The 13,989-nt window shown below is 35.3% G+C and overlaps 1 protein-coding gene across 2 annotated transcripts in view; it reads right to left on the bottom strand.

Annotated features, from left to right (window-relative positions):
• Nucleotides 1–13,989, bottom strand: part of agbl1 (AGBL carboxypeptidase 1) — a 162,068-nt gene that overhangs the window by 127,498 nt on the left and 20,581 nt on the right. For both annotated transcript variants that reach the window (XM_081355542.1, XM_081355543.1), the window contains exon 2: nucleotides 4,574–4,641. In XM_081355542.1, coding sequence (XP_081211668.1) covers nucleotides 4,574–4,641 — 68 coding nt within the window. The remainder of the gene's footprint in view (nucleotides 1–4,573; nucleotides 4,642–13,989) is intronic.

Below are 13,989 nucleotides of genomic sequence, written 5' to 3'. Positions count from 1 at the left end.
TAGCTTTATTTTGAAAAGATTTTTAGTAGTTTTAGTTAACAACAACACTGGTTCTGGATATAGCCTATCAGCAGGATATATTGTATGATTTATTTTGGCTGCTTTTTTTGTCTTTAAATTGTTTAAAGTCTCCTGATTAACAAGAGATAGGGAAAACGTTATTAAAAAATGTACATTTTTTATATTTAACCCTTTTAGGTGAACAGTGCCACTTTAACTTTTATTTTACATTTTTCCTTATTTACATTTTTTTATATATTCATTAATTCAATGTTACTTCACAAGTTACTTCTCAAATCTGATTTATGTTCCTGTACATTCAAATATGGCACATCAAGATGCTTCACAACAGGTTTCACATTAATGATAATTATGGAGACAAATGATATTTGATCATCAAACCAAGAGAATTAAGTATCAATTAAGAGCTGCAGCAGACGAGAAGATTTTCAGCAAATTATGACTTACATTTTTAGCTTCTAATGCATGAATTTGGAAGACTCTAAACTAAAGGGAGCACATGGATAGCATGGATCATTTTTATACATTTATGGTAGTTGTTTGTCAGTTTTAGAGCATAATAGCTTCATTTTGATCCTTGTTCATTGGATACTAAAAAAACAAAAAGTCATTTTGCCAAACAAATCCTGTTGTGTCCCACAGAAGAAAGAAAAATCATAAAACTGGGAAAAACCTGAGGGCTAATAAATGATATTTGGGTGAAACATTACTTGGTTCATTACTTGGACTGGGCTTTTTTGTGTTTTTTATGCAAAATCCATATAACTATGAAATATATGGAAAAATATAAAATGTGACATTATGAACAAATAAATTTATACATTTTGTTTCACATTCTGTGGCATTTTCACTCCAAATACCCCCATTAATTTTTGACCCTAAAGGTGAGTGGTTTTAATGAAGAAACTACATTTCATTGAGGATGAACTTTTACACTAGACTAGTAGAATAGAGCGTGCGCTCTTTCTTGGAAATTGATGGCCCTGTCATCAACATCTGGGATAATTCCAAACAACCATGTTAATTACTCAACATTAATGAGCGTGACCAGCATACAGAGCCAGCTGGCACATCATTAGAGCATTACATCAACAATCTTTTAACAGAATAATCCAGTGACACTTGAAATTATGAATAATTACTTCTATTTTCGTCCGGCATCACCTATGCCAAGCTACAATCAAAACGCATTGCTTCTCATCTCTCAATACGGAGAAGGACATGAGTTAATATTCTCAGGAACCCACTTGAAAGTGAAACTCATTTCATATCCGCGTTCATTTTTAATTCTTTAATGAGGAACACTGACTACCTCTCTGTGCACACCATTAACTTTTAAGACGGTGGCAGGAACGCACCGGGAGAGCTTTGGGCCAGGAGCCCCTCCGGAGGGCAAACAATTCTAAATAGCGCAGAAAATCTATTAAAAGTTATTCTGACACACCTTAAAATGGTTTTTTACATCTTAGACACCAAAGACAGGACCTGGCGTGTCTCTGTGAGGTGATACGAGAGCTATAAAACAGGAAGGGAAAAGCAGGGGAAGAATATGAAGAGGAAAAAAGCTCCGACACAGCACCCTGAGCGTCTGTGTCAGTCTCAATTTGAATTAGCGGGAATCCCATTTCAGGCATCAACAGCTTCATGTCAAGGACCGTGAATTTGGAACTTATTGCCACGTTTGATGCCAGTCATGGCTGGAGGAAGGCGACACACTGGCTGTGGCTAATCGTGAGGGTATTACTAGCTACCCTTGTCAGTTTGCGTTGTAATAAAGGAGTCAATTCTTCAGAGCCGAGGCCACATGGCCAATGCCAAGCAGTTGCAAGCATCCTTATTTGAACTGACAGTACATACAGAGGCACTTTTATCTGAAAATTATAGCTATTTTCTGTCACACTCAAAGGCGCAACATTTGTATTATACATTTTTGTTAGAACTAATATATTTATAATATAATTATATTTTCATTATATATATATATATATATATATATATATATATATATATATATATATATATCTGGCACACATTTACTGAAATGAATAGAAAAGGATGAATATTACAGTCATTGAACTGTAATATAGATATGTACATACACTTCCATTCAAAAGTTTGATGTTTGGTATCGGTAAGATTTTTAACGTTTTCTTATTTTTCTCTTATGCTCACCAAGGCTGCTTTTTTTTTATTTAAAAATATTAATTCAATTAAATATTATTACAATTTAAAATAACTTTTCTATTTTACAATGTAATTTATTCCTGTGATGTACTCCAGTCTTCAGTGTCACATGATCCTTCAGAAATCATTCTAATATGCTGATTTGCTGCTCAAGAATAAAATAAATCAATACTTTTATTCAGCAAGGATGCATTAAATTTATCAAAAGTTACAGTAAAGACATTCATAATGTTTCTATAAAAAGATTCTATTTTTAAATAAATGAAATATAACTTTCTATTCATCAAAGAATCCTGAAAAAAAAATTTGCCCACAACTGTTTTCAACATAATAATGAATGTTTTTTGAGCATCAAATCATCATATTAGATTGATTTCTGAAGGATCATGTGACACTGAAGACTGGAGTAATGATGCTGAAAATTCAGCTTTGCATCACAGGAATAAATGATACTTTAAAATATATTAAAATAAAAACTTGTCATAATATTTAACAATATTACTGTTTTTTTATATGTGTGTGTTTATGGTGAGCATAAGAGACTTCTTAAAATCTGTAAAAATCTGTAAAATCTTACCGATCCCAAACTTTTGAACGGTTGAACGGTCAATTTAATGGATCAGAGAACTATTTGCTTCTTAAAGAAAAACTAGTGAAACTTTACAGGACTATAAGTTCAAGATCATTTCTTTTAAAAAACACTTGATATGCATTTACGTCATCAATGTTCTCTGTTCTACATTTACAAATACATTTTTCCATTCTGATGAGATCAGAATGAAACCTTTAGTTTAAAGCTTTCATTAATCTCACACTGAGCTCCTTGCTGCACTTGCTTTCCCCCTTCTTCTTACAACGCTCATATCAGCAGGAGGGAATAAATCTCATCTTATGCTTTTCACATGCAATTAATCGCTTTGACGCGTACACTAAATAATTTCTGCTCCTCTGAGCTTGATTTTCATGCAAGAGGCAAAAAGTTATCTGAAATCCGGCACGTCGCCCTCCTGTGAGCACATAAGGCCTTTGCAGTTCATTGGCAGCAACTGATATACAGATCACTGATATGAAATCAGTCACCATAAGCTGTGTAAGTGGATAAAAACCACATTTAAAATGTACAATTTGGATTCATATGAGACATTCTGCGCACACAACAAATCTACTCAAAACATATGGAAAACAGGGAACAAAATATAATGTTGTCTGGTTCATTTTAAACCAACAATTACTATTGTATCGATGGATGCTGTTATGCCATTACTGTGTCTGTAATGGTTAGAATAAACCACTATTAACTACTTCCAATATCAGCAAATAATATCAGAATTAAATCTGCATGTGTATGAAGCCACTTCATCCCATATAATCCTTTTTACTTAATCACACGGCACTCTGGAGTATACTTTATTTGGACAATCTTTTCTATCATGGCATTATTCAGTCAAATGCTTCACTAAAATGACCAGGAAACTATATAACTTGTCATTGCCCTGATTTCCTATTAGCTGTGCAAAATTTCTAAGATTCCTGTGGATAGAAGTTTACAGCATTTCACTAATATTCCACCAAAATAAAAGCTCACAGATTTGAAATTTTGAAAGTGAAGACATAAATATTAGTACTGTAAAAATTAAATAATCAAATATTTTTTTTTACATAACTATAATTTACAACAGTAATATATTTACAGTATATCTTCATTTTTAAAACAATAATAATATAACAACAATAAAAATAAGCCCTATACACATGCAGCCCTATAATTTTAAAATAAAAACAATAACCAAAAAAGATTACCGTAAATATTTTATCTGTTTACTTGTATGTCATGTGATCCCAGGAGGTACTTTAAGTACATATTTTACATATAGCCTATATTTGATATACACTTAGTATATAGTGTAATATTTTACGTCTAAGGGGTTCGGCTGACAAACAAGTTTGAAAACTCCTGGTCTAGTGCAACAATCAAAAAAGTGCAACTTAAAAAAAAAAAAAAAAATATACCGTTACCATGCAGTTTGCCTTGTAAAATAGTTGTTTAGTACACACTAGTTCAAAATAGCGCTCGCAATGATACCGCCATACAGTCAGCAAATTGCAGCTAAGGTTTCAAGTATTGCGCTCCATCACGCATGTAAACGTAACCGTATAGAATTTCGCCTTGGAGGGGGGGAGGGGGGATATGTTTACATTAAAGCACAGGCAATACTTTTCATGGCCCTGCGATACCATGTAATTAATCTTTCCCACTCAACACATGGAAAGTGTCCTGCATGTGTGGGCAGTCGTTACCAGCGCGCTTGCTTGCATCTGTAGGCCGTTCCTATGCTTATGCATGCGTTCAGAAACAATGTGTGTTTACCTGCAACGTGCTGAGGAGAACCTCGAGTCCGCTGGAGCTCGGCGATGCCATGGTGGGTCTCGATCGGGCTGAAGAACGGAACGAGGAAGGAGAAATGAAAAAGAGGTTAGAGTGACACAGAGGCAGCACCTTCTCTCTCTGTGCTTAAACAAGACAGACGGGTACAGTTAAAGCAGAGAGGGGTTCAGCTTGTCGCCTGAAACTCTATCTCCCTCAGATAAACCCGCGGGCTGCTCCAGTTGTGCATGGACATTGAGATGAGGCTCCTATTAAAAGGGCCTGACGAGACACAGGGATTAAACCAAGCCGAGCATTTCACAGTAGAGAGGACACGGGCTGGAGGGATATCAAGAGGCTGAGGAATCTTCTCCGAGTGTGTGTATGTGTGCGATTAGGAAGAGAGGCGAGCGTGTGTGTGTGTACTATACATGCGTGACAGAGCTAATAGAGGCAGGCTGTGTTTAAACATGGACTGGCACTAGCATTAAATAGATCATCTATCCCTGAAATGAATCTCGACTGAGAGTGAATGAACGTGATTAGTGTTGAACACACATTCACAGCTGTGTTTTTGCTGCTATAAAGGGGCATCTGATGCTGAAGAACAATTAATTAGGCAACATTTGTGTTACCAAACTCAAAGGCCTATAGCAGTTTTACCCATTAAGGTCATTTCCAGTCATGAAATTACAGGCAACCACTGCATTTTAATCATGATCACACAAAGACGCTACACACACGTAGCATGAATGAGCAGTTGTTTTTTTTATTTAAAATAGGTTATATAATTTCAAGATTAAAAGCAAAAACAGCATGATCTGACTGTGTGGCTTTGTGAAATTATGCTACATTAAAAATACCTGCACAAAACAAAAACACCGGACGGACTGAATAAAAATGCAAATCCACTCTCTGTCAGTAGGTGGTGCTTATTTAACAGCAGCAACATAAAACGGACTTTGTCTAATATTTGGCATTACAACAATGGCTTCTAATGACTCAGTTCCCTTCAGAAATACATTCATATAAACCCCCACCCCCAGTTCAATATTTATTATTCTCTTTCAATATTTAGAGCGAACAGTGCGCTTGCAGATCCTAGTACAATAAGCTACTATTTTCTCTGCGGGCGCATATGTGCTCTCCTCTTTGAGTCCGTCTTCAGCTTGTCCTGTTGCCAAATTCTGACCCCTGCCAGATTATTACCCCTTAGTATAGATGGGTTGAAGATTAAGTGTGGGGGTGGGGTTAGGATTAGGCAATCAGGTAGTTTAATTTGGCGGGGAGTCGAAATTTGGCACAACGCCGTTTCAATTTATGGCCAGTCGACTGGTGCATCTCTAAAAATCATTCTAAATTTAAAAGAATAGCAGAGTCCACACCACAACTATATCAATATCATTGGAGTCATTTTCAGATCAATTTGGTTTTTCCAGCTGATAAACAATAAAAACATTGACAGCCAATCAGAATCCATCCTGCTTTAAAGAGCTTGAGCATTTAAAGCAGCAGACAAAACTGCAGCGCACGCTTAATAAACAGAACGATATTGTGTGTTGGTGTGGACTAAAAGCTATTGTTATCTTTATAGTTATCGTTCTTGGTGTGATCGGGCCTTTATGTGTCTTGTTTTGACTAAAAGTTGCATTAGGCATACAATTTTATCCAAAGTGACTTATGAATAGGGATGTACAAATAATGTTTGCTTTGGAGTAGATGATAGATAGATAGATAGATAGATAGATAGATAGATAGATAGATAGATAGATAGATAGATAGATAGATAGATAGATAGATAGATAGATAGATAGATAGATAGATAGATAGATAGATAGATAGATAGATAGATAGATAGATAGATAGATAGATAGATAGATAGATAGATAGATAGATAGATAGATAGATAGATAGATAGATAGATAGATGCAACTTAATTTTTCATAATTTGCTTGTTTAAATCCCAAATTGTGACTTTGTATCACAATTGTGAATCTATTTCTCATAAATGCAACTATCTCAAGTGACTGACTATTCTAAAATATCTCACAATTACATTTTTCATAATTTTTTCCTCTGAGGTGGAAATCAAAAGAGATCTCAATATGAACTCATATTGAGAATATTTCTCATCAGATTCTCTGAACACCAAATGATCTGGGTAATGCCATCCACATAGTTACTGTAGGGATGCATCAACATTTGTTTCATTTTTTATTTCTCCAAAGAATTTCTTTGAAAACCATACCTGAAGCAAACCTAAGAAATCTAGTATTCTGGGTTATGAAAGAGCAAATAAATTGTGTTGAAAGGGCTGCACATACAGTCCAACTAAAACAGAATACTGAGAGAAAATCAATACTGCAGTTTGCTTCGATATATACAGTAGGTTCTTCAGGTTATAACGTTTCTCTATATAGACATTCCCAGAGCTCAGATAGTATTACAGCTTGTGTTCGAGTTATAGATGTACTTACAGCATAACTTTCGCACTGCCCCATCATCAACAGATGACGAAGTGCTCTTTAACATTTCATAAATACACAAACAAGCATACAGACATAATATACATTACAAATAGCTGTTTAATTTATCTAAACGATATATATAAGTCCACACAAAAACACTATGAGAAATAGCAATGGAGCTCTGTTATATGGAAACCTACAGAACGTCAGTAATTGGTATTAGTCTAAAGGCCTATTAGTAATTTACTTTAAAAAGATTCATAATAAAATGTTAGTCAAAATTGAAGCCTATTATTTCTAATAATATTTAAACTGCAAAAGGACTACTGAATAGAGTTGAACGCAAAAAGATTGTTGGCTCTTGCTTTGCGTCTCTAAACACTATCCAGTCTTTCTGATGTTATGCTGACTTACTGCATGAAGTGTTATCATGCAAGAACAAAATGATGATGCTTTGGAAAAGCGAGCCAAGCCATTCTATTTCCCAAAGCTCGTGATTGACGTATTTTTTGGCGAAGCTAACATTATGTGGTGAAAAGAAGTGTGCAGGAGGACGGTGTGTGAAGTCGATGCCAAGATATAACGTTAGGCTATATAGTCCCTGACTGCTTTCAAAGTCAAAAAGAGGGAAATTTAGTCCTGAAAACACACAGCACTTCCAATATCATGAAATGGAATTCTGTAATTTACTCACCCTCATTTTCTTCTGTGGAACACAGTCATTTTTTAATGAAAGTGGTAAAGTTCCAAATGACAAAAAGCACCAAAAAGGTATCATAAAAGTGGTCTATACGACTAGTGTGTAATCTTCGGAAGCCATACGATATTTTTATGTGAACAACATACAGAAATTGACGTCATTAATGACTTAACGTCTACTTAGAGTTTATGAGAGAAAATAGTGCGAATTTGTAGATGAATCGTTCTTTTGAGCCGGACCTTTCGAACCGGATGAATCAAATCCGCTCTGAATGATTCGTTCGGGAGTTCAACTCAATGACTCAATTGCAGCGTGAAGAAGCCATTGTATGGCTAGAAAAGAGCTTTAATACAGCAAGTGATAATATGCTGTAATGGTGCTTTTGTGTCCTATAAGCCTGAAATGACCAGTAGCCAACAATTATTAAAAAATTTTATCTTTTTTGTGTTACATGAGAGGAAGAAAGTCAAATATGGGTGAGTAAATGACAACAACTTTTATTTTGGGGTGAACTATCTATCTCTTTAAGGCTGCGTGGTCATGGTGAACGTGATTTCACCAAGTACATATTCCTGGAACAATATTCCAATCAAATTTGAGGGACAAGTTTACAGTTTATGTCAAGTTTAGGCTTACAACCAGGGTTAGGTGCTTACATCAGTGTAATTTACCTATCATTTCCCTCTGACTTTAGGGATAAGTTATGGTTAGCACTTTAGAAGAAATTTTTAGACAGGAATGTTGTTTTTTCAAAACTAAATTTGTTGATCCATGAACATGACTTGGCAAAATCACTGTGACTGACTGTATGGTAATGGGTGGGGGGTGTAAAGAAAGTAGCAGCATCTTTACAAATTTACACTCACTTACACTTCATCTCTCAGTCAGACCTTAGAATGATCTCTATCATGGGCACTATTTAATCACATCTGCCGACTACATTATATGAAAGATGGCTAAATGTTCCATCAGGCAAAAGCAATACTGTGTCCGTACGCACAGCTATTTATACCACTGTTTTAGGACACGGAACATCAGTAGAGGGCATGAATGCTGGGTGATGACAGCTCTGGTGCAACTGATGAGATCAAGATGTTGTTCAGAGAAATCAAAGTGAGGATAAAGACCCTACAAATGCAACACTGCCAACCTGCATTGGCCACTATTCCTATGGGATTTGTTTTCTGAATTAAGTATTTAAATAGGACATCAGCATGTAATTTGCTTTGTCACAAAGCACATCTATGAAACACACATTTTACCTGGCTTAACTCTAGCAGAACATTTATTTAACAAAAAGACAAGAGCGGTGGCACCTGTCATGCCGTTCTATTTGCAGTGCGTCATCAAACCGTTTTGTATTAATGGTCCAATCAGAAAGAATGTTTATAGTCAGCAGCTGATGAAGGCTTATATGCATCGTTTTCATTAGCTGAATTTCTGCCAGTAACCCGAGTCCTTCCTCTACTCAGGATGATATTGTTTATGTTTAAGAAGCCAAGACAGACAGGCTATCAGAATAAAAAAAAAGAAAAAAAAAGCTGAGTAATCTTTGCAGAGGGAACCCATACAATATGCGGGTCAATGACGTGACGGGTCTTTTTTTTTTTTGTCCAAAGGCCTTAATAATAATAAAAAAACAAATATATAACATCCAAAGTATGTAAGGTAGTACAACTTGATCTCTTTTACTGAATCCAAAAGGTTTTAATTATATTTTACTACATATAAAGGTATTTTAAAGATTTTGAAGTGTCAAAAGGTCATTCGGTAAAACCGATATAGTAAATATTTAAATGGAATAATATTGTTTTTAATAACTAAAGGAACTACAATAATACAAATATAAAGCAGATAAGGCTCTTTTTTTTACATTTCCCCTTTTCTCCTTTCCCTGTGCAATGTTTTACTTGAATATGTTGGAGTGTTTAGAGTAATGATTACATTTATGAGATCAGTGATCTTTTTTTTTTTTATATATTTCTTCTGTGGTACACACTTTATACTATCTCAACAATGTTAAATCAGTTTTTAACTTTCAAATCAGTGGTTAAACCGAATGACTTTTTTGGTGACATTTTTTCCATCTTGTAAAAAATGACAAAAAACAGTGTTAATTGATTGTACAAACCACAAAATCTTATTGTTAACACCTAGGTAAACTAAAAAAAATGGTTTCAAATATAGTTATATCTCCATTCTATTTTTTTACACTTCTAAAAACCTTGTTCGTCAATGACCCATGCAATGTTGGCATTAACTTTTTTCAACAGACTACAAACTACAATCCAGTAATCTGTGCACAGACTTTTAACTTAAAACACTGCAAAAAAAAAAAAAAAGTAGCTGAAGCTGAAATGTAGTTTCTAATGAATAAGCCATTTAATAACACTTTTTTAGAAAACTAATGGCCCTGGATCTGACTTAAAATTGTTATTGGATGAGCCACACTTGAAACTAAACCGAAATTGAAAAATTAACTATTACTTGGCAGATATTATTATTATAAAAAAAAAATGAATAAAAAAAATCATCCTAAAGTTAAAAACACACACACACACATACATCTTGTACATCTATCTTTATAAGGGCATTCATTGACACAATGCAATCTCTAGCCGCTTACCCTAACCTTACCCATCACAACTAAGTGCCTAACCCGAACCCGAACCCTTACCCTAAACCTACCCTTAACCTAATTGTAACCTTATCCCTAAAACCAAGTCTTGACCCTCAAACAGGCCTTTAAAGGGCTCTCAGAAAGTGAGGACTGGCCAAAATGTCCTCACTTTACTCTCTTTGTCCTCACTCCAATGGTCTAAACCTCAAACTGGTCCTCACAAAGATAGTTGTACAAGTACACACAAACACACACACACACACACACACACACACACACACACACACACACACACACACACACACACACACACACACACACACACACACACATTATACGTGTGAAAACTATGCTGAATAAATTTAAATTACTTCATTAAATAATATATTTGATAACATTTAAATTATAAAATTAAATATATATATATATATATATATTGTTGTCTTAATTTTTATGATGTAATTATTATTATTTTCATTATAAAAATAATAAACTGCTAAAAGAAAATTAGATAATCAAATAATATAAGAAGTATATTACAAATAATAATAATAATAAATGAAATAATAATAAATCTAGATCTCTGTAATTGTAGAAAGTATTTGAAGTATTTTGAGCTGTGTGTTATTAGTTGCAAACAAAATTAAAATTAGTGATCCTAAAACAGTTGTGTGTTTTGGGTAACAGGTTGAAGCCCGACACCAAGGGACCTAGACCTTTTCCCAGGCGTATACTGATGAGCTGACGCAGGACATGCTAACAACAGCTCCTGGTACAGCATCCGTCTTCACCTCTGTCCTGTTTCCAGTGACCCGGTCAGTCATTATCCGACTTGAGATGTTTTTCGCAAGTTCGGGTTTCAGAGCTGTGAGTTTCCACCTCTCCATTTGTTCCCAGGCTAAAATAAGAATTAGCAGCTCTTGCTAATTGCAGCTGCGATCAAGGCCTTAGGATTTCATCTTAGAGCAGCGCACAAGCCCATGAGAGGTAATTGGTTATGACAAGAATCTTTCAGCAGTTTATAGATCGCAAAGATATTAAAGACCTTAGGTTTTTTCTCCAACCACCCAAGATAATTTGTTTCAGGCTTTTATGTTTGTTTTTTTGTTTGTTTTTGTTTGTTTGTTAGTTTTTTGGCCAACTCCAGGATTGTTCGGAAACGTAATTCTCATCTGAATCGAGTTTTCAAGGTGGAATTGTGCCAAATTAATTAAAAAAATCTTTTTTGAGTACCGCTAAGAACAGTAGAGTTACAATTTGACACTTTGTGCAGTAATTATTTGGCTCAATGGAAGCTCATTTGCAGTTTGTATAATGTATAATGCATGAATGAAATTGCATTGCCACCATGCCACAGTTATGGGAGCTTAAGAGAGAGAAAAAGAGAAAATCTTAAGTCTAGCTGGGTAAATTGGACCATTATAATGAGAGCAACATGCTTTGCATAACATTTAGTATGTTGGAATATGATCTTTTGACCGACCAAAACAAACTGTTGTAATTTGTGAATTAACTCCCATCAGAATGCATTGGAAGTTTATTGCAGAGGAGGCATGGACATGTTCTTTTAAAATCACCATGAAAGACTGAAAATGCCATCTGAATAGGGTTTAATATCATCAACTTGGCCATGAAACTAATGGTGATAAATTGAGTTTGTAATGGTGATAAATAGTTTTTTTTAATTTTACAAATGTAACATAAATAAATAAGGTATATAAATGCACATTATGGTTTAAGAGTAACCTTGTTTCATCACTAGAGGGCAGTATATGAAACATGACTAATGCCACAGTGACAAAACATAATAATAATCAAAATGGAGTTAGAGTATTGTCACATCAATATTTTTTTTTTTTTTTTTAGCAAGAACAGCATGAAACATTTACAAGAAACTGTCTGTAATTCATCAAATAAGTTGTAGACAGCATAAGAAAACTAACATCTGAGTGCAGCATTCCTCAGATATCTGGACAGTTTGCCATCAACTCTGACGCATCCAGAGCAAAAGACTGAACTAATTAGACGATGGTGCGAGATGTTCTCTACTCGCATCTTGCCCCCGTAGCATTACTCAGCATTTCCCTCGAGTACGGAGCTCTATTTAAAAACATTTTTGACCTTCATGTTTGACTAGACTAAATAGTAAGAGGATTAAGACGGGGGAAAAAAAACACCCCTTCCTTTGCCAATCTCCTCCCACCCATCCACCAATGCTAATGTTGTCTTTCACATCTTAGCCTTTTTCATCATCTGTCATGTACAACGACCGATGACCATTAGTAAAATTCAAAGGGGCCTGGGACAAAATTTGTTACATACGTGAAATGTACCATGACAAACTATGGAAGTCTGTTTTCTCCTGAGATTAAAAAAAGGCCTAAGTCACAATTGAAAAGAAAATATACTAAATCTAAAAAGTCACATTTAGTGCATAGAATACTATATGAATTACAGTTGATTCAACCTTATAGTTGGTTATTGTATTGTACTGTATGTGAATATGTATGTTTAGTTGCACGTTGTCATATTAACAACTAGTTGCTAAGTCTCACAAATCTGGGTTCACAAGCTCACACTTACATATAATTAAATAGAGTAAAGGTTATGTGTATTTGGCGTGCTGTCTGAGGGGAGGGCGCCGAACTCGGAATTTGGCCCGAACCCAGAGTACTCCCCCATCCCAGGTTGGGATAGGAATAGTTAGAATTGAGGATATGGGGTGGTGGAGTGATGCTGGAAAACTGTCATGGAACAGAGTCTGCTGTATATACCTACTGATGATCATTGAGTTGTTTAATGAATGTGCTCCTCCCGTGTTAATTAGGTTAATTATTTGAACATGCTCCTCCTGAACTTTATTAATAAAACATAATTTAGTGAGCGGTGCAGAGATGATGTCAAATCCCAGATGACTAATTCACCATTTCCTATGGGGTTTTATAATTGTTTTTAGAGTAACTCTAAAAATCTATGAGTAAAATAATGTCTGTGGTAAACATAACGTGCCGATACCTTTTGTTTTACAATGTAAACTGCAAATGCAATGTAAAAAACAAAACAAACATTATAAAACCCCATAGGAAAATCTCAAGGGAAACAGTGGCGTATGTCTCAGACATAACTATATAATGAGTTTCGGTTCAGTGAGGAAGTCTGTTGTGAACTCTTTATCTCTGAACTGACTGATTCTGATTCAAACCGCTCAATCACAAGCGCGTTCCCATTCAGTTGGTTCACTCGGTACAACACATGACTTGCGGCATTTGCTGAAGACACCTTTATTCACAGCTCAAAAGCCAATGAAGCATGAAGACGTGGCCGGGGGGTCACTTGCCCACAGCATATAAATGCAGTTGCATGCGTCATTCCCTTTGCTCTTCACCACTCTGATAGAACACCGCCATGCCACATTCACTAGAAAACCCACAATGGTGAGAAGTTTTTAGCTCGAGTTTAGCACAGCTAACAAACTTTTTCATGAGAAACATCTGAACACAAGTTCTCACTCTCCTATGGCATGTGGGTGTTTGTGGTGTACTCACGAGCACTGTCCATTGTGTTTGGAATAGTCCACGTTTATGCTGGATCTCTCCAACCCGATACATGTGTTGCACTTCCGGGAGCACTA

This window comes from Scardinius erythrophthalmus (genome assembly GCF_964197995.2).
Source record: "Scardinius erythrophthalmus genome assembly, chromosome: 24".
Taxonomy (NCBI): domain Eukaryota; kingdom Metazoa; phylum Chordata; class Actinopteri; order Cypriniformes; family Leuciscidae; genus Scardinius; species Scardinius erythrophthalmus.
This window is presented reverse-complemented; position numbering and strand designations above follow the sequence as displayed.